This window comes from Epargyreus clarus, unplaced genomic scaffold (genome assembly GCF_041222505.1).
Source record: "Epargyreus clarus isolate Ecla_fem2 unplaced genomic scaffold, WU_Ecla_fem_2.2 ptg000003l, whole genome shotgun sequence".
NCBI lineage: Eukaryota > Metazoa > Arthropoda > Insecta > Lepidoptera > Hesperiidae > Epargyreus > Epargyreus clarus.
Genome location: NW_027332211.1, coordinates 15575231 through 15598219, shown reverse-complemented (window position 1 = coordinate 15598219; position 22989 = coordinate 15575231). Strand labels below are relative to the sequence as shown.

Below are 22989 nucleotides of genomic sequence, written 5' to 3'. Positions count from 1 at the left end.
GAACGCATTCATATCACATTACCTAATTTCAAGTAGGTACCTAATGATTCAGTATGTATTAGACTTCCCTCAATGGTAATATTTTATTTTTTCAATTTATGATATTCGGTTTACATATTTAATTTTTAATTGACAGGTCATAGTTAAGTACTAATGTATGGGACAGCTTATTCAATTTATAGCGGCAGTAGCCACTTACCATCAGGTGGACTGCATGCTCGTCTGCTGCTCTTTTATTATAAAAAAAAAAAAAAAAAATATTTTCATAATCATAATATACAAAATACTTATACGATATAGGCTAGTAATCTATAGCTATGTATTGTTATATGAAAAGTCCATAGGTATACAAATTGTCCGTTCAATAGAATAATGGGTGCTTAGCATACATCATTCGCAAAGACATCTCGATGTTGGAAGTACCCTTAATTAATGCCAATCATGCGATTCAAACGTTCTTCATTTCTACCTTGGTGTCTATTTCTGTTTGACTGCTAGATAATCGTCAAAACCGGTGGAATATTTTGGTGGTGGTTTGACCATAATATCCATACCTATTCTAAATTAGAGGAAAGTTAATCTTTCCTAATTTAAATCGTACTTAGATTTGTTCAATACAATTCACATTGGTATAGCTATAGAGACCAATGATTATTACGTCAATGATAGAAACTTATTGCGTTAATTACGATGCAAATATATGAAGTAAATGTCATTTTTAAATACGTCTAAAACGGCCTTGACTTTGTACCTTTCAGCCTAAAAAAATATCCTTAGAAAAAAGCATAGACAAAAAGTGATTTTTGGAACCAGTCTAAATGCATAAAACGTCCAACAAATACCTTAACATGAATTTTAATAAGCTATACCTATACATCGATCATGTATAATCACCACAATTACAATAATGTATTTTTAAATATAATTGATAGGTTTACAAACAAGGAAATAAGTAGTGTCTTTAAAGAATTAGCGTGTACTCACATAAATTATATTAAGCCCAGATAATAAATAGAAGGCCGCGTATGGATGTACAATTTTTCCACTACACTCAAACAAGAAAAAAGTTTTTATGTCAAAAATGTCGTGGAGAAAGGCACAATCTTGTAAAAGGCCCGGTTGTTAGAAAAGTAAAACAAAAAACTTACGCCTGTATTTGGCTTCGGTTTCGGCGACATCATTCGACTTGGAAAAACAAATTTATGTCAAGAAACGCAGCAATACGTCCAATATAGCAGAACACGTGAACAATGTGGAATAATCTCGAATCCAAAGTCACACATCGCACAAAGAACCGACTTATTAACGTGAACGCATTTTTATCACTTAAATCTTTCGTAATCTGTGTTTAGAAACCGCGCGAAAACATAATACTTGACTTTGACAGTTTTTTAAATTTGGAATGAAGTCACTTTGAAGTTATGGCGTTAAACTAACAATGCTAAGGAAGTGACACACTCGGTTACAGTACTGAACTATCTCGTTTATTCGATCCACAGCTATTTATTAAGTTAGTTCGAGTGGTGAGTAGCTTCTTATCGGCCACTGATAACCGATATTTGTCATATGCACTCCTTATAGCAAACAATGTTTCGATATTTGTTTTTCTATGTCTTTACCTTCATAAACAACAGTTTCTAACTGATAAAATATCTACTACGTGTTGTGTACTACAAAATTATATTTTTTAAACCATCACTTTTTAATTAAATTCGTATCTTTATTATTTTGAACCGACTATAAAGAACGAAAACCGAAAACAAAATGAATGGAATCACTTTTTAGCGTCGAATAAAACATTATAAAAACATTAGTTCATTACACTAATCAGTAATGTACTGTTCATTCATTAATGAGAGGTTTATTAAGCAATAACCATAGACAAACTAATTATAGTAGAGTACGAACTAAGACAACGAGCTGTTTATATAGACAGCAAGTTTCTATTACGGCGACATGAAATTGTTCTTTTATTATCACCGTACTCGGACTCAAGGACGCGTACGCGGGAAAGTTTGATAAATTGCGCCAAAATAGCTATTTGCCTGTGCTATCATAAGAAACATTTTCACCAATACCGCAACTAGTATTATTTTCTTGAGTAATAGATCATAAATGTATAAATAGCTTAGTTTTATGTATGGTCTATCACGTCATGTTTAAATTAAAAATATGATGCTCAAATTGAATGATAATGCTGTAATTAGAAGAAATGGAAATCATCGAAAAAAAAACCTTATACTCTTAAAGGGATGTGAAGTCATCGACCAAATCGGTGGTATATGGCCTAGCATACTACTCATTCTGGCGGAAAAACAGACTCAAAGTCAGCCGGTAGTGAATTGACTTGTACTCCGATTATCAATTTTTATACATTCAATGGCCAGTATATTCTAGACTTAACACAGAAACAAATAGATTTGAGAATGTAATGAGATGTTGCAAATCAGATAACATCAAAGTCAATCACAATCAAGTTGCAATAATAATCCAATAGACGTACTGATGTCGCGTATAAAGATAAGAGATAAACGATTCAAAAAGGCACCTAAACTTTGCGGACAATAAAGTGCACTGTATGTAACTGCCACACCTCCTAGTGTACAAACAGGAAATGAAGACACAAACCGAACGTGACCGAAGGGAACTACCATACACACTTGCTGTATTTACTGACAATAACTTTCTCGATAGCAATACCAAATCTGATGTATAACCAAGCACTCAGTACGAATATGATGAACCAGGACTAGAGGTCCTAACGAAAGTGACATTAGAAAGTGTTGACAATCGAACCCGAAAATCAGCCTTGACGCAAATCTGCTGAGACGTACCTTTCCGAACTTGATATAATTCATAGCGAGCGGCAGTTATTGACACTAGAGTTGCACAACCGTTGGAACCGCGGGCAAGCTGCGGTAAGTCTAGCTCCGGTGTTAGGTTACCTCCACGCATCAGCGGCGACCTCCGGCTTGTGCCGACGCGCCTGCACTGACGGTGACACCTTATTGCTCGTGATATGCGGTTTGGGGACAATCGAACTTGTCCTTGGTGACACAATATTCGAGGTTTTGGGGAAAGGAAGTACCGAATTGGAACAAAGTTACTATTTGATGTTGATAAAGAAATGCTATCAGGCAGAAATAGATGTAGAAGTATGACCGCCCCTGTCGTACCATAAAGTTCTACGACCTTCAAAGCATTTCCTTAACCTTCAGAAGAAGGTAATTTTGGACTAGAAAGGACAAAGACTTTAGTGCTATTTCCGTATAACATAATAATCCTGTTTGTTGTGAATCTAAAAGGGAATAACCTTTTCAATGACAGTTTTACGGAATACTATTGCAATTATTCCGCGATATTGCTCCGCGGTTATTTGCTTTTGCGGTTAAATATCTATCTTGATTGACGAGTGTGCGACATGAATACGTATCGATTTGAGCCTTGATACAAATTATATTCCATAATATTAAACAGGATTATTGCATTTTAATGTGTACCTATTTACTAAATTTTGTTATATGTATGTTGCTGCTGCTCAGTACCCTTACCATGAGTTTATACGTTTTGACAAATATGGCTTTTGGTATTTGTTTACGTATTTGCCCATACAATTTCCACTCAGCGCCCCTAGCGGATTGTATCAGAACTATAATGTCAGTAACGTAACATTAAATGTGAAAATTGACAAAATGGCGCTTTATGTTTTCTCTCTTTTTTGCGAACATGTGAGGTAGACAAAAAGTTCATCGTCACTTGAGCACTTATTGTTACGTTTACTCGGTCTACAGAATAATGGATTGAATAAACGTAACGTAAAATTGTGGAATGTTTTGAAAACTCAAGGTAAGGGTACAGGACTAAGACGGTCACTTCAGCCGGCATTCACACATCACTGTTCCTTCTCATTAAAGCCATATGTATTGAAATTGTCAGAAATATATCAGATATCTGTTTCAAGGCGGTCTGGTTCAGATATCTTAATGTCAGCAACTACTAAATAATGCAGACATCATTTCCCTAAACATCATTTTTATGCACAAATTGTTTTGTATTATATAAACTTATTTAATATTGACTACTACATTTGACATTGCTACTAAATTAGGTAATGCTACTATTGATTTAGGTTTTAAACCTTAAACATAGTACTTGTGTATGTGTCTAATTCTTGTCACACCCTACAATCCAAACGGCTTGACGGATTTATAAGGTGTCATTGGATTCGTCTAAATTGCGCAAGTAATCATAGGCAACATTTTTAAGTAGTGTTAGTTTTTTTATGGTAGTTGCTAACTATCTAAAATAAACTTACTTTTTTTTTGAGTCATTGATTTTTAACAATTAAGGCAATTAGGCATAGGTAGTTATAAATCTATTAATATCCGCTTTGTGGTTTATTAATTGTCATTATGAGCTAGGTGTCGTTAAAATATATTTATGAGGGTAACGATTGCCCAATATTATTTACTTGAATCTAATAACAACTTACGCAATAGTGAATTATATTAATTCTGTTAAAATACCGTTATAAATTAGAATGACTTAATCTTATCATTTGTAAAGCTTATTTGTAAACTGAAGACAAAACACCTAACCCAGAATTAACTAAGTAGGCGTTGTTTTCATAGTGTAGACTTTATGTGGACTGTTTTCCCTTACTTCTCTTATTTCTAATCATTTTTCGAATGATTTCTTACACATTTTGAATAACGAATAGTAGTGAGCCGTACTAGTAACTTGTGATTACTACGTACTAGTAGTGATCATATTTGTTAATTGATTCATTTGATAAATTCTCAACCATAAATAAAATTTAGATTAAATTTCCTATTCATTAATATTCGTACAAATAACACAAAAACGAATAAAAAAAACGAATTACTTACAAGTATAGTTTAGATTTTTAAACTCCTGATATGCTCGTAGCTAATTGTCGTACACACATTTCTATGTCTTACTTTAAGGAGATATTGAATATTTAGTTTAGAGAGTTTCTTAGATAAGACTATATCTGTTCACGAAAAATATATGCGACGAATTAAGAAATTATTCCTAAGAAGTCATCTTTGGACTTGCTTGGCAACAGGCATTCTATTTGTGAAAGTTGTTTGATAATAATAAAATGTTTTAGAGGAATAACAGCAAAAAGTAGATTAAGTAGGTATTTAGTATTTTCGTAAAACGTTGCTGGATTGAGAAAGAGAACATTGTCGCGTTACACAACGAAATACCTAATAGGTAACATATCGGTGGTATGAATGACTGCTGGAATCCCCATTTACATACGTGCCCCCAGAACAACTAAATGTAAAGACAGATTATATTGCATTCAGTGACAATACTCCTATAAGACCTTAAAGAACTGAATTCAGGATTCCCAGTAGATTCGTGCAAATAAAATGACATACAAAAGTTACAGCTAAGTAATATGAACGATTTCAAGTCGTTATAGTCGTTGTCACAAACACATTTTATAATGATATTGCAGAATGTTGTCAAACTTGTTATCAGGAAAAAAACTATACTTACCTATTGGTAAAATCACTCAAGAAAAAATTGAAATAGCTTATTAGAAAAACTTAGTACAAAATTCGTCATAGTAAATAACAGATCTGCACGAATAATTGACAAAAACTGCTTGTTATTTATCTTATCGTAACTTCAGTATCTGTAACTAACAGTAGCAAGAAAGAGATACACTTGCGTAAATAACATTTCGCTCGACACGTGAAAACATTGCGTTATGCGTATTATGCTAAGCACACGGGCAGGCAAGCTTGGCGTGTACTCACGAAGGGCATCGTGGCGTCCTCCTCAGTAAACTATCGTGAAATGGAACGTACTGGGTACAAGAGAGAGGTCTCGGCGCTGAACCCGCAGCACTCGCACACCGTCAGGTAGCACTCGTCCGCCGTCTCCTCGAAGGTCATGGCGCGCGCGCATCGCTCGGGCGGCCCTCGCCCACTGACGGCGCGCGCGCACGCGTACAGTCAAACACTCACCGGTCCGCCGCCGTTCCCAGCCTTGTGTTCGGGCTCGATGAGATCTCCGTACGCCGGCATCGCGTCCGCGCACCCCTCCTCTCCAGCGTCGGTGTCGTCGCGCGAATGCGACGGCGAGGGCGTGTGCGCGCCCACGGCGAGTCGTTCGCGGGCGAGCGCCACCGCCTCTTCCAGCGACCCCACCTCGCCCCCTCCCCTCTCGCCGACCTCGTGCTCCTCGGACGCCTGAGCGACGAAGGCGATCCGGCGCTTGAGGGCGCTCTCCGGGCTCGGCTCCTCGATCGGTTTTTCCATTTCCACAACGCTATTCTTTTTCCACCCCTCCTTGGTGAACGGGCGCATCGCGACCGGATGCTCCGCGGCGATCGGACTCGCCGAAGGCTCGGGCGATAACTGTTCGGAATCGGTGACGGGGGACGCTGAAGCCCTATCTCTTTCCGGTTTGGGGGGTGGGACAGCGGGGGCGGGTGAGACGGCCTCGGCTCGTTTCTTGCCGAAGCTGCCCATCCGCTTGATGAACCCTCCGGCGTCCTTTTTGGTCTTGTCGGCGGCGGGAGAGGCGGCGGCGCTCCGCGAGCTCTCGGCCGCGGACCCGACGTCGGCGCGCTGTTTCTTGTTCCTCTTGCGCATCGTGCGTTCGTCGCGCGTGATCTCACCGTCTGACGCGGAGGATTTGGTGGAGCCGGCGCGCTTGATCGCGCCGATGTGGAAGGGCGAGACGGAGCGGAACGGCGAGCGGAGCGTGTGGAGTGTGCGCTTGAGGCGGGAGGGCGCGGGGGAAGGTGGCGGCAAAGGGGGCTCCTCGTCCCGCATGGTGGTGGGTCGAGCGCGGCGCGCAGACTGCCGGGCTTGGCGGGCGCAACCCGCGCCGGCACACGCCGACCTTGCTCCTGTTCACTGCGCGTAAACCTCGGATAAACTTTCGACAAGGACCTTCGAGTACGTATGGACGTTCGTATTAGATAAGGGTGTTTAGAGCCAGCTCCTACGTCAATCGGCTCGGATACCGCTTCGTAATTAAACCGCACGTCACTACAGGCATATTATCCAATTGTTTCCATTAGCCGTAATTAATACCTGATAGAGACAAAGTGATCCCGCTAATCGCGAACGTGATCGAACACATAGCTGTATCGATCGAACATATATTTTCTGGAAATACCAAGATTGCAGCAATGTAAAATACACAGTAACTAACAAAGCGTTTAAAAAAACGTTCTTACGTTTTTGAAAATGACACATATAAAATGGTAGCGCCCAGGATCCAACAATAATTGCACTACTTACAAGATCTAATTAAAAAGCACTAATTTTTTCAAGCACGTAAAACTTCTAAACGTTGAAAATTACGTTACGTGCTGATATTTTAAAATCATATTGTTGAAATGTCGGCTAGGAATATAGATTTAAAAATATATATACGGTCGAATTGAGAAACCTCCTCCTTTTTTGAAGTCGGTTAAAAATAATAATTATTACGTAGTTTTTTTAAATCTATCTCGTAACTACGTTGACCATTTTTCGCTATTTGTTTGGGCTTTGGCCATACTGAAATTACCCTTAGGTACACATTTTAGACGGAACATGTAATTATTAATCAATGTGTGCATCTATAAATAATGCTAGATAACGTAGGTATATCTACGATCATTATCGTAGCCGAAAATTCCGGTGGATTAGTGTCAAGTCGAATTCAATGTCGGTCTTCACCACTGACTGCTGACCCATCGAATTGAGTTGCTACTAACATATCCAGTTGCCAGCATTTGTAGGGAATCTTTGTGTACGGAAGAATCCGTACGACTTTATACCTACAATCAGCACTGATAAAAGTACAATTATAACTTGTATATGGTTTCTCCAATTTTTATTGAAGTCCCTTAATTTGTTTTCGGGATAAGACGTACCTACTTAAAAAAAAAATTAACGGTTCTTTACGAGTATTTCCCTAAATAGCCTTCTGGCTCCAATATACACACCAAATCAATTAGATATATAAACACATAGGTACGAGTAATTTCAGCATTATGATTTAAATATGTGCCTCGCTAGTAATCGAACGTGGACACTCGATGCAGACCTAGTAAGTGGCTTTCACCACTGCGCCTTGCGCGACGTCCAGTCGTAAAAAATGTCACTTCATAAGGTTTTTACAACTTTATTTTGTTCCTTCGTCTGTTGTAAATCATAGTAATGGCAGCACTATATATTTTCACGAAAATATTTAGAAGTTCCGCTTTTAAACCAAAAGTCTTAAGTGTTTTTACATTTTCAATTTTTTAACGTTCAGGTATTCATCTCGGCATCAGGCTATTTAGGTATAACATAAAATCAGTTAACTGAAGAAAAGTCCAGCATAGTATTAATAAAGAACATCGTTTGCGACGCCGCAGATTTGATGCTACCTGACAGTAACATATGTAATAGTTATGTATGACTAGGTATTACATCTATTGTATTGCGATGATTATGTAAAAATAACGTGTAAGAGTATTAATAGAAAATAGCGTATCGCGCATATCTTATAGCGAACCTCATAAGTATCGTAATCGGAAGTTTGATCGGTGGCCACATCTTTTGCGGTCATGCGCGCTCTTGTGCTTTGAAGCTGTACATTCCGATTTTTATGATAAGACAGCATTCGTTAAACATTGTCGAAGTTTAGTTGCTTCTTTAAAATAATCGATATTGGCTTTTCACTACTCTGTGGCGGCACCGCGATCATTTAAATAAGAAGGTGTGGCGAATTTAAGGAAGCTAAGGATACAAATACAAACAAATATTATAAAGAGAAACAGACCTATGTTGTTTTAATGAACGGTTCCACCTATGGAAGACTTCCTGTGATAAACATTAGTATGTTTATCACAGGAGGTCGACTTACTTTACAGGAGGACAGGAGGTTTAATTTAGTAAGTAGCCGTTAAAAACTTGTAAATTTAAGGAAATTCATACGTACGATATCTTATAATATATTTTGTTAAAAAACAAGTACATGAAACTTAACAGGGTCACGATACAGTGCGGGATTATTTACTTATCTGAAGTGATAAAATTACTCAATGAAATTCATTGTAATAAAATACTAGTAGGTATTCTCTTTGTAGTTTAACTCTGCGACACCACCCAATTTTTTGTGTACAACTGGATTGTTGTTTAGGTGTGATAAGGAAGAAATACTAATAGATATGACTAAATTCCATCTGTATTTAGTTTTCAGGGGCAGCAATGTCCTCATCAATCAACCTCGTCTATTAACAAAGAACGAAAATGCAATCTAAATGTTATTTTATTATTTACTTTTGGTAGTGATAGGGAGAAAACTTAAAAAATCACCCGTTGTCGTGGGAGGGTCTCTGTGTTGTCTGGTATTTTTGCCCACTAAAAACATAAAAAAACTATAGGACCCCGGGATCTCCGTCGGAACGTAACTGGAGGTCTGAGGGCAGTGTCCCTATCAGGCACTGCCTGGGTGAGTTATATGCTCCTGCTCCTTCCTTCGGGTACTTACGAGAGTATGCTACCACGCATACTCTTGTCTTACTCATAGGTGCTGCCTGGTGGTACGAGTTACTGCTCTTGCTACCCCGGTAATCCTCATATGGCCAACTGTTCCGACGGGCAGGTAATACCATAGCTCAATATTGGTCCCTACACTAAAATTATCGGATATAAGGTCTTGCATATATTTTTTCGCTTTAATAGGAATGTTTATACCATAGATTAGGATTGTAATAATAGTTTACTTATAATTATAGTTGGGTACATATAGAAGGCCTAGCAATGATTTTGCAAGTGTATGATTTACTTAAGACCAAACCAAGCTATAAATTCTTGTTTGAGCGATAAAATAGAATCTCAGTTCGCTACATTGTTGCATTATCACTTCAATTTATACAAATCTTGTGATATGCATTTGTTTTTGTATGTAATTAATGTTATCTATGTTTACTAACGAGTTACTAGTTATCTTGATAAACTAAGGAATAGCAATAAAATGTTGTGATCATTAAGTGCATTTAAATATGTCTTTTTTGCAGTCTTTTAAAAGTTGCAAGATTTTTTACCTAAAAAAGTACTTTAAAGTCCTCTTTTACGTTATTTTCCTATTTTCCTTTTTTCGAAAAAGGACATATAATAAAAATAAAGTAATGGGTACTTTCTTTTCTTACTAATCCCTTTAACTGATTTACACAAAAATTGATTACTAGAATCTATAAAAAGGTGTTCAAATACAAAGTTCAAAAATGTACATTTTTATTAACACTAGTAACAATAAGTTATTAAGTGGATCTGTTCCTTATTTATGTTTATTTTCCTTTTCATGTCCTTTATCGAGATGTCCCGAAACTTTGTATCTTTTTCGTCTGTTTACAAATTCAAAATAATATTACTTAATTAGATGACTATTTCTTGGAAGAATCACTAAAACACGTAACGAAAAAAAAAATAAAACGAAATAAACTGAAACGCTCCGGGCATTTAATGATCACACGGAAAGGTTTGGATTTTGGCCCAAGAACCGGTTTAGTACGATGTTTTATGATAAGAGACATTTTATTTAGAACCGTTTGAATTTTAATGAGTAGTCTATTTCACTGAGCCATAGTTGCGTAAGATTACGCAATAAAATGTTTTGTTGACCAATATAATGTTGATTTAATAACATATTCGTCTGAATTTGGAATTTATTGTTTTCAATACCAGTTACAAATTCCATGTTAAAGCATTAGCTTTCATAAGTTATTATCTACCCATTTATATAAATATCAAAAATCGTTGAATATGAAAATTGTCATGATTATCGGCGCATGGTCGTTTTATCAATATTAGGCAAAAAATTGTATCATCCGAAATTCTTTCTTCGTCGGTACACTCCGTTTCGCAAAATATTGACAATAAAATAACGACCCGTCAAAACCTTGCACTGTATGGTTTTGAGCATGTCAAAAAAATATATTACATCAAAATGTCAAATTTCAGGAGTTGGTAGTAGAGAATTATGGTAGATAACTTTCATACAAATTCGAAACTTTAGACGGTTGTACTGTAGAGGATAATACTCTTCTGACACACTTTCTATGCATGAAACTGCTTCATTTGACGGCTTTTCATGGATTACGCTTCTTCTTGTTGGAGCTAAAAACATATGAAACGAACGTTCTATTTGTAGTTTTTAGGGCACCCATCATCAGCGACATTTATTCCTATGAACTCTAATAATTTTACTACCTATTTTCTAAAATAAGTCATTATAATATTTAATGATGTACGAGATGTACTTCAATGTAATATTCTGCGAGACGTTATGTTGTTTTTTTATTTGAATATTATGCAAATAATAAATCAAATGAGTTACTAAAAATCTTATATAAAATCACGTGGTCGTTAACTCCCTACTAAAAAGTTAGTTTGAAACATTAATGACATTAGGATGGCATGTGTCAAAATGGGCCTATCAAATTGTGACGACTATAGATAGGTAGGTAGATCTTATGAGTCAACACAACGACATAAAGGGCGATGTGGCATCGATTTCGAAGGAACAGGAAGCATCAATGAACGGATAAGAACGGCTTATTGATCGCCAATTGACTATTTCGGAATCATTCCTACATTCTTACGCATATCTAAAAAATATACGACAACTGCTCCACTTTCCACATATAATACTTAAATTAACCAAAACGTTATGCAACAACAAAGTTACAAATTATCTTCAAAAAAGTTACAAGGATTCTGTTTTAAATCTAGCGATGCATTGGCAATTATTCTAGGCTACTCTTATAAAATCCATTTGTTAAAATGTTTCATAGTGTTTCATGTGTTCTGGAGATCCCGGAGTCCTCTACGCAGCGCCGAGGACGGCCACCGGGGGGAGTTTTAGTGCGGTAAGAATCCCTCGTAACCCCGTGCCGCTCCCACGGCACCTTTGGAAGTTACAAGGATTCTCTTTTAAATCTGGCGATGCATTGGCAAGTATTCTAGGCTACTCTTATTAAATCCATTTGTTAAAATGTTTCATAGGAGAATCTGTAATTTTTTCTAAGGATCTAAAAAATTTTCTGAACAGATTGGAATTATCTGCTGAATGCGGAAGAAGCGGACGGACTGCCATATTTATGGGTGTAAAGAATAAACACAATATTGCTTAAAAGTCTTGAAAAGAATCTTGCTCAGAGATACCTACCTAGTTTTAAATATGAGACCACAATTTTATTGTCTTAAAAAGGCGTGGTCTAAAATTTAAAATAAGATATAAATTAACGATAACTAATGATAGATCATTACACTAACGTTTTGTATATGCATATTTTTTGGTACGATCAACATAAGTTAGATCACATAAATCAGAGGCAGCATGTTATGTTTATATAATTAACAGTATAATTTTTGAATTTTAAGACTTCTCTGAATAAAGCTTGACTTCCTTAATTAACCTTCCAATTGAACAGGTTAGTAAATTAGCACTAATATTTGTTCTTACATTCAAAAGTAAAACAAAACACAGACAGTGGACAGTGGCCCTTTGAAATTTAAGTCATGTAAAGAAAAACCCTGGGGTCAACAGTCTCCACGTAGCAACGTACCTAAATGCGCAGTTTGATTTGACCAATAAAAATCAACATCAAGCAATATGCTGACACGGATCCCATGTAAAGAAGGAAAGACCATAGTCCATTATGTTAGTCAAATGCAGGTTAGTAGACTTTAGTCCCTGTAGTTCCGGGACCAGAATAGGGCTACGGTATCCCCTGCCTGTCGTAAGAGTCGACTAAAAGGGGCTTCAGGGGTTGCGGGTGGTAAGAGTGGGAGCTCGAACCGCCCGAACAGCGACCCCGGGAAGGACGGCGGTATGTGTGGTCGCATACCGTTGTGCACACCAGAGGGTGTGGCGAGCGTCACGCTCACCTGGGCGGAGCCCGATAGGGCAACGCGCTAAGAGGACTCCGGTTGCGTTCCTCTGGAGATCCCGGAGTCCTCTACGCAGCGCCGAGGACGGCCACCGGGGGGAGTTTTAGTGCGGTAAGAATCCCTCGTAACCCCGTGCCGCTCCCACGGCACCTTTGGAAGGTTTCCCCCTCGTAAACAAAAAGAAAAGTTAGTAGACTTTATAACTCCAGATCATATTTCCGATATCTACATAGGTAAAACCTACCCAAATCGCCCAGAAAATAACTCTTCGACAAAAGATCGAATTTGCGTTCATTAAAAATTAAAATACTAAAATAATATGTATATGTTCATAAACATTTTACGTGCCTTAGCTTTTCATACCTACTTATATCTTATTTGGGGATATATACTTACTTCGATAATCGTAATTTACAAAACTAAAACAAATAAGAGAAATAAAGAAATAAAATAATTATTTTAACACCACAGAAACATAGGTATGTATACTTATTAGTTATATTTACTTTAAAGGTAAAAGTTGACGTTAAATGACAGGACATGATTACTTTTAATCTCACTTACTTTTAATTTTAACCGTCCGTTCACTTGTGCTTCATAGGCTTCCTCTGCGTACATTTTTTGGTTATTCTTCTAAACCTCGTTATGATTATGGTATAGTATGAAGCTGATGTAATCTTTCTATAAATGACATATGCTACCTAAGCTCGTGAATCGAAGCTAAGTGTAACTACGTAGAATATTTATTATGATTTAATTAGGTGTACTAGTAAAACAAAAGTACACTAATACTACTAAACTCTACAATGGTCTATCATATTATGTAAATCTTGTACAGTTTGAGTTGTTGAAAAAACTTGAATATTTTTTTTATTTAAATGTAAATGGATACTTGTAGTCATGAGTACGTTTTAGTACTTGCCATTAATTACAATTGAATCGTCTATTAATCTCATTTATTTCTGTGTAGGTACAGAATATTATAAAAAGGCTAGATACTAAGGATTTTCAAATAATTTATTGTTCAAATGTAGGTTCTAAAGTGACCGGAAACACGTTTTTAAAAAACTCATCATATAATAATATAAGGTAACACATTGATTTCATCCACATTTGTTGAAACTTCACAACACCAAAATGACTATCACTTGAACCATAGCTTGCTTAAATTCACATATCTTTAAACCGGAAATCGCGAAAAATTCGGGAGAACTTTTTCGAAAGTAAATATGCTTTTAAATTATGAAATTTCTGTGGACTTACACCTATCCACATCCGTGATACAACTGCCGATTAACATAATCTTACTATCACCCCTTATCAGGGCTCGCTTGATAAGAAACGATTGATTTGACCGTTGGGCAGGTATGGTAGGTAGGTAATATACCACTTAGCGTAAAGTAAATAAATATGATAAACAAATTGTTATTTTAAAATTAAGATAATCAATTATATCCCAAAATTAATGTCCTAATCGTATTGCTAATAAAATAAAATGTTAAAACATGTCACATTATCGAAAAAAATCAAATTTACGTTACAATAAATAAAAAAAGTTCAGGCACCTACAGAATAGAAAAAAATATATATGTATAAAAATATTTGTGTATATTTTTCGGTGAAATATTTGCAAAAAAAAATTCCAAAAAGACATCCTCCGCCGAGACAGCTTTCGCTGCCGTGACCAGGATTCGAACCTGGGTTACTACGGCCACAACGTAGGGTCCTAACCACTAGACGATCACGGCTATCGGAGGTGATACGAAAATTTGTCGAAAACGTTCGTACCTTTCACCGAAACGCCGCCATAAAAATAAAAGTTAATGTAACCATTACGCAAAGAAATGCCAACGTCTTTTTATAACAAAAATAGTGGATAGCAAAAAGGTGTTACAATAATGGAAGTCTTCAGTGGGTACACAAGAGGTTTTAGGAATTTAGGAAATCGTGTACCTACCTTATAAATGTGATTGTAATATTTTGAGTAGAGTAAGACTTTGAGAGATTAAATTATATTTATTATTATTATTTACGTAGAATATTATACTTAATACGAAAGTTCAATAATAATTTTAAAAAGTTATCAATGTTTATAAAATCGACAAAAAACATATCGAGACTAAATTTATTTTTTATTTCTTAGTATTTACAAAAAACTATTTTTACGCTCATTAAACTTTAACGAAAAAATACTTGAAAATGCTTGGTAGCATTGAGTGCCATAATTTTGTGTAGTCAATTTATAATTAATATATAAAAATATTGATTGATGTTCTATAAACATTGTACGCATAATTATAGTTTTCATATTTTTACAAATCAATTACCTTCCTAGTTCCTATGTACGTATTGTACTCTTTCATACTAAGAAACATTGTTACTTCTGATAAGTTATCAAATATGTTTTAAATTCGAATACTGTAAGCTTGTAAGTTATTAATAAACAAGCTACGTGTTATGTAAATAGGTACCTACATGTAGCAGCCAAATAGCTTTGTTAGGCGTTTAATTAACTTCCTAGCCTTGTTACTAAACAACGTCGTTAAGGAAGCTTTCTGTATATATACTTTTTTAAAGTTAGGCTCATTTTGAATCTGTCGCAGCCAACTTAAGTAGCTTAACTAGCCATTTAACTAATAATGTAGCCTCTTTACAAAACGGTGCCGTTCTACTAGCTTCCGAAACGATATTCATAATATGAAATTCCACAACGTTTAACCACTTGTCTATGACTATAAAATTTAGTTCCATTTTCTGCCACCTGGCGCTGCAACTCACTCACTCTCAGATACAGATAATACATTATTTGTAATACTTAACATGGCGCCGGTATATTATTGTCGGCAGTTTACGCAAAACTATTACAGTAGAAGAGGGTAGAATGTAGAGGGTAGTGAATTTAGCTGTGACTGACTCAAGGTGTAAATTCTAAAGAAAACTTCGTGCATATGACGACGAACAGAACCGAAGTAAGTATTTTTGTTTTTTTCATAATTATTATAGGACATAGGTTATGTGAAACGCCATAGGATTCAGATAATATGCCAAATTCAGCCTAGGCTTTAGTGATTTTTCCATTCAAGCTTAAGTCAGAAATATTTTTTTTGTCACATGGTGACCTGATTGTAAAATTGATATGTTAAGTTGTAATAGGTAATAGGTTAGATTGTTAATTGAACGACTAGTTAAGCTACTTGCCTGAAACATATATAGTATCACTTCCACAGACTTTGGACTAATGTAATTAATTTTAAATGTTTATGTTTTACACGTAAACACTGACCTTTTGCTGACATTGATATTCGCATATTTTTATTCTTAAATCGCAGTTTATCCAAAGATAAAAAACATTTTTATCAATGTGAAGGCGCCACCATTAAACTTATTTCTGTCTTAAACAAATGGTGTAAAGTTATTTAGTTCAGGTTTGAAGCTTGTAGTAAGGCTGATACACACGTAATATCCCAGGATAGTCGTTAACGAAATGTCGCTTAGAGATGCGTTGATAGTTGATACAGGTCGACCACAAGCTCGGTCTCATCTGTCACCGCCATTATTACTAAATAACTAACGCTTCCATTCATCTCCATTCACATACGAGGCTTCCAGGTGTCGTGTGTGTTGGTGTTGTGATGGTGTTGGTGCACCCCACTTAACGGGCCTTCAAATAAGTTTTCAAGCAGAAAGTTAGCGTACAATGAATGTAGAAGAACCATTATAATTATGTCATTTTGGTAAATTTTTCCTTAAAACTTTTTTCCTGTAAAGGTACCCACTACACATTTTTAAATTTTCACCAGATGAAATATGATGAAATATTCTTGTTTTTATTAAAATATTGTAAGTTATTAATAAACATAGCTATGTACGTCGTCGGTAGGTATACCATTACTCGGGCGTTGAACCACAAGATATCGCGTAGTTAAGCTTTACTGTAGGCATTGTAATAACTACTACTTTTTGCTGACTTTCTTAGTAGTTAGGTACATCTACTTCGCAGTTAGTAAATCACGCCCAATCGATGGCCAATGGAAATCTAATAAGGAAATATCATTGTACTCGTAATAATAGACAGTAATATTTCTAGTAGTAGTACTAGTTATAGTAGTAGTTCTTATTTTGAGCGACCATGTTCATCCTAGATAAAGATTTAAATGATATAATATGTTATATTCAAAGACTGTAATTGCAAGTTACATATTTAAAATATAGCGCAGATCTGAGAACGGGTACACCTTAAACTTCTTGATTTAAATTCCTACTTTAAGATAGATCTAAACAAACCTTAGGGTGTCAAAGAATTATATTATTATTATATTTTTCCTTGAGATGTTCTTTCGAATTGAAAATGCAATTACGCACCTGTGAATTCCGTTTTCCATTTTTAGTCATACTGACAAACTTCTTGGATTTCGTCTCTAGCAATTTTTCCTTTTGCAGCAGATGTTGGTGGACTGTATCTTTGTTCAGCTGCTTTATCATTATCTGGTTTTGCGGATTTAAATTAACTTCACGACAAACGAGACTGCTCATTAACTGTGTTTCAGACAATGCAAAACTGATACACTTTGCTGTCTTCACATGTCGCAAGATAAGACCGTATTCCTGTTTTATTTATATTTATTTTACGCACTTACAAGCCGGTACTAACTTAATACCACAGATTAAAAACTATTTTAATTTATTCACATGTAGAACCGGGAACAATTGAATAATTTATTAATCTCTGTTTAATATTTACAAATCGAAATACTCTAATGAAGTCGCGTACGATTCAACCAATTGTCCAGAATAAAGTAATTGTTATTACGATGTAAACTCATTTGCCCTCTTGCGCTGATAATGGCTACTAAGAATAATTGTTTGTGGAATTAATTGATTGTTCAGATCATTCACCGATGTTGGTTTGTCAAGATTTCACGAGACGCGTGAAGAAAAGGTCACAGTTAAGCAAATCAATGATAACAACATTGACAGATTTTTATTACACATTTATAAACCTGACGGTAAGTGGCTACTGCCGCCGATGGACATCTGTAATCAACCCCAGATAGGATTAGATATGGCGCATCTACCCCTGATCCACAGATCCTAGATACCTCCTATCCACAGTCGCGCCGCTAACCCTGAGGACTAAGCTGGAACGCCTCGGAAAAGTATGTCTCCCTTACCACACCCTTCAAAACAGAACACGGAAGCGCCTCACATTGCTGTTATTTGGCAGAATAGGTGTGGCGGTGGTGCCGCCGGAGTCGAACCACAAAGGGTTCTACCACCTTCAAAATAATTCTAATCAGAGATGTTTAAGGGCGGAGTGACCACTTACTTTACATCCACAAGACAGTACATCCAGTATAGTTCGATCAAGGAGGTACCACCGCCACATCTATTCCTAACGTGAAGCAGTACTTAAGTTTCCCTGTCTGTGTTGATTCCGAGTGACTTGCATGTAAGACGACCATCTAATTCTTCATAAGTAGCAGCGCATCTTCAGGTACTCGTAGTTGCTCTGTTTTATATGGAGATGTTTACAGACGTTCACGGGCGGCTTTGACCACATGGCATCAGATGACTAGGTACATGCTCGTTTTCTACTTTAATGTTCAACCGTCTAGTGAAATGCATACATAAAGTATATAGAGATACTTGTCACGTATAATGGCGTGTCGCATCGTATCTATGCGCTTTAATGAGGAAACGAAGCAATGAGGCGGACGGCGACATGAAGTGTGCCTTGGAAGCTTAGACCTCTACATAAGTTTTATAAAGCTTCATGTTTATACGTGGGTGTAAAATATATTAGGTATTTATATATTTTGTTTGCGACTCCGCTACTTCTAAACTAACTACTTCTAAACTGGCATTTCTTAATTTAAATATTAGTATAATGTTGTCTGCAAAAAAGATATACATAATATCTAGATAACTTTCCGGATAGCTTATTATTAAAATACGCTAGTTTACTTTTACTATAAAAACGGAAGAAACAAACGGAAAGACATTAATGTTCATATGTAAAAAAATATCTCAACACAATAATCTTATATATAAAATTATCATGTCACAATGTTAGTTACCATACTCCTCCGAAACGGCTTTACCGATTTTCACCAAATTTTATATGCATATTCAGTAGGTCTGAGAATCGGCTACTATTTATTTTTCATACCCCTAAGTGATAAGGGTTGTTCACCCTTAACATTTTTTTATTTATATGGCAACACAACGTTTGTCGGGCCAACTAGTAATGTATAAAATGTACAATATATTTCGATCATGCAGAAAATAATAAAATCTGATAGGTATTTATTTTGTAAATCTGCATAATCGTCATCAAACTTAAATGAATTTATCTCATAAATCCTCTGACTATTTGATTACTCAAGACATTTCGAAAATTAAAATTAAAATTATATGCTACGAAAGTGCTACGCCGTAGGTAATCCTATTTAATACGGAAATTATCTTACCAATTAACTTTGTCTATGTAACATAATTCGTGAATTTTACACTGATAATGGTATAGATCCGCGTTTCCCAACCTGTGGTCCACGGACCCGTGGGGGTCCGCGGTGTCATCTCTAGACCATACATAAATCGCTCATTAAATGCAAAGGGGCCTCTTTACTGCTTTTTTGCAAGAAAAAATACAGAAACAGATTACAAGTAGAGTCTGATTTGAGATTACAGCTTAGTAGCAACATCAACCAGAATATCTCAGATTAACTAAATCTGCAAAAAGCAACACCAACCTTCACATCTTTTTTTTTCATTTTTTTCCTAATAAACAGTCATAATTACCTTTTGTATTTGCTTCTTTTTTGTATTTGTAATAACTAAAATAAATACCTAATGCGTTTTTTTGCTGTTTATTTTATTAAGGGGGTCCGTGAAAACTGCTTGATTTCCTAAGGGTCCGTGTGTAAAAGGCTGGGAAACGCTGGTATAGATTATACATTATAGGTACCTACTATGGAAATAACTCAACTTTTATTTTATCTCTAGTAAGGGTCCATTTTTTTATTTTATAATATGTATATATTTATTCTTGATTTTTTATCGACCCAAGCACTAATAAACCCAACAGAAACAAAGGCAATAAAACTAGCTGTCTTACCAATTTGTTTGTTCAGAGTCCAAAATATAATTATTTTATGCAAAGAATTATTATACAGCATATTACGTCATTGCACTACTACCGGTTTAAAAGACGTTAGATTTTTCTAGAAGAAGCCATACAAATTACATCATTATTATATACATAATTTTAACATTAGGTAATGTATTAATAAATAATAGTGTGATGGTGTGATTAATAAGTCTTCCAAGCATGGCTTATGTATTAAAATATAAATGATAATTAATTGCAGTGTATTATCGTTAGGGTTTGTAATTTTCCACGATCTCTTTTGATAAATAAGTTGTGACAATGTTGCACATGCATTCACTGAACCGGAGAAAACTAGAACGTATTAAAAGTTAATGCAGAGGCGCGGAAAAAACTAGTAGCTACCTAGTACAGTAGTACATAGTAAATACCTATTAACTTCAAAAAGGCGTTTAGTATTTTTTTCTTTCTTTCTAATCCTTGATCTTTTGGAGTAAAATTAAATAAAGTTGAATTATAAGAGCCTATGTATATTTAAAACACAATGGGTTTTAAGTTATTTAAATAACTTATCGTTTTTAAACTTCTTATTTTTTGGCATCGCCATTGACTTACTAAATGGGCCGACTCTTAAATTCTAACACAATCGCACTACAAGTCTCCTCTAGTTTTCAAGAACGATTGCTCGGTTGTATCGGCCCATTGCCCCAGGTCAGTAGGGCAACAATCATTCTAATGTCATCACAATGTATTATTTCTATCTTAGAGAGCTCGAAATAGAATAAATCTACATGTATGATGTACTTATTTCATGCAATAAGAAACGTTATTGACAAAAACCAATTACATAAACTTAATTTATTATTCACAGAATAAAATTTCTACCCACTTCAGTTTCGATAACTTTTGAGGGTTCCAAAAATTCATGTAAGTGGTTAATTAACACATTGTTTAAATAAAATCGACTGAAATTATTTGATTTTGTTTTTTTTTTTCGAACTTCTATATTTATGGTACGTTAAAATAATAATAATTACTACGACTAGAATAAAAATACTAGTATCATAATGATATTTGTTGCCTAATTTAAATATTTATCATATATTAATGATATTAAAGAAATAAGAACCTAATTATTCATACAGATTACACAAAACTTGTAATTACGAGTATCTATCAATTTACTGATTAAATCCTCATAGCCAATTCTCTACGTAACCACAAAGATAAAAATATACAGACGAAATGACAGACAAATAATGTGTACCCTTTCCAGGATGCCGATTCAGCGCTATATTTTATGTACCTATTGCACGAAGAGTGGTTGGTAAATGATTTTCCTTGCTACACTATTTTTATAAAGAAGATTTAAAAATATAATTTGTACTTTTAATACGATTTGTATCTCAAACAGCTGCCTGAAGCAATTTACCGCTATAAGTAGTTCGCTATTAGTTCTTCTCCATAACTACACATATTGTCAAGTATTGTATTGACTTTAAAAAAGTGCTCTGTAAAGAACCTATTTTGAATTAAAAAAATGATTTGATTTGAGTTACTCAGACGAAGTGTTATTGCACGACCTTTAAACAATTTATATATTCTTAGGCATATAAATATGTTTTCATTCAAATATTTGGGGACATGATAAATCGACAACTACATGTTAAATTAATACCTGTTAAATGCCCACTCTTATCGTATGATACAAGGTATCAGAGTAAACTACAAGATAAAACTAAATATGTTGACTAATAAATATTTAATAATTAGTACTATTGATATTATTTGAACAACAAATATTATTTGACGGTAATATCATTTATTTATAGGTATGTACTTATGTAGGTATTCTCTATATTAAATGTTGTCGACGTTATTTACCTAGTACTTTAAGTAGGTATACGTAATATCAGTAGCCGGCACAAAATTAACCTCAAACAGAAACAGTTGTCTTTCAATGCCACGAACGAACGCAAAGACACTATTCATGAAAAACAAACACGTTTCAAAGAAAGTAATTAAAAATAAACTATCCAACTAACAAGTGCTTCGCTATTTACGTTTTTGGTTTAGAAAATCTATTAAAAACCATGAAAAGTCCACTTACCATTTCAAAATTTTGAAAACTCCTAGACAAGTGTTGTTTTGGTGTGTCGAGCGGTTTTTCCGACGCTATCACTTTCCGACGTCGACATCTCTCCGATTCCCGCGAAGCAACTGCCGCCATGCGAGGGACGGTACACATCGCGCCGAACTAGATAACGATATAGATTACTTTTTATGCAGATTGCCGGATATATTGTATCTAATGACGTATCCTTATACACTCAATCCTACCTTTTATCTAATAGATGACTGTATATCCTGCGTAAGAAACCGATTATTTAATCATCGATGTTTCTTATAACCATCACATACTTCTGACACAAATTCTCATATGATAAATAAACTATTAAAGCTAATTTCAAATAGACTTATAAGATGTTGTGTAATTAATTAAATACAAATTAAAATGTATAGTGTTCGCTCAGTAGTCCGATTTCGCCCTTGATAATAATTTTTCCCAATTATTGATAACAAGAAGCAAAAAATAAAATTACCTATTTATTCTAAGATGTAAAAATCTTAAAATATTAATAGATACTTTAGAGATAATACCGAAATTTAAATTTATAATGACACACGTTATATTCCACTGAAATACTTGCACACACTAAAAGGATTGTGTAATTTTAATATGTTCTTTGCATCATAATATTTTGTTAACTGTTTAGTAACATAGTGCGAAAGTATGATACGTGTCTGAAATTTATACATTGCATCCCATATAAATAAGGTCCCATTTTTATAAGCTACATGAACGATCCTATCAATGTTTTTATCCTGCAACCACGTTATCTTGTTGAAGTTAAACCAACAAAAAATATATTTATTGTTCTAACTATTATGCAAATGTCT

General features: G+C 35.1%; 1 protein-coding gene and 1 non-coding gene across 8 annotated transcripts in view; both read right to left on the bottom strand.

The window, feature by feature from the left end:
- The window catches only part of Rab32 (RAS oncogene family member Rab32), a 34375-nt gene extending 12090 nt beyond the window's left edge, over nucleotides 1-22285 (bottom strand). Inside the window, exon 1 of one of the 7 annotated variants that reach the window (XM_073090590.1) lies at nucleotides 22139-22285. In XM_073090590.1, the coding sequence (XP_072946691.1) occupies nucleotides 22139-22276 (138 nt within the window). In that variant the 5' untranslated portion in view covers nucleotides 22277-22285. The other 6 variants (XM_073090583.1, XM_073090578.1, XM_073090598.1 and 3 more) reach the window with 6 other exon arrangements.
- TRNAH-GUG (transfer RNA histidin (anticodon GUG)) lies at nucleotides 14597-14668 on the bottom strand. Its single transcript has one exon. It is a non-coding gene; the product is annotated as a tRNA-His (tRNA).
- Nucleotides 22286-22989: the final 704 nt, after the last annotated feature.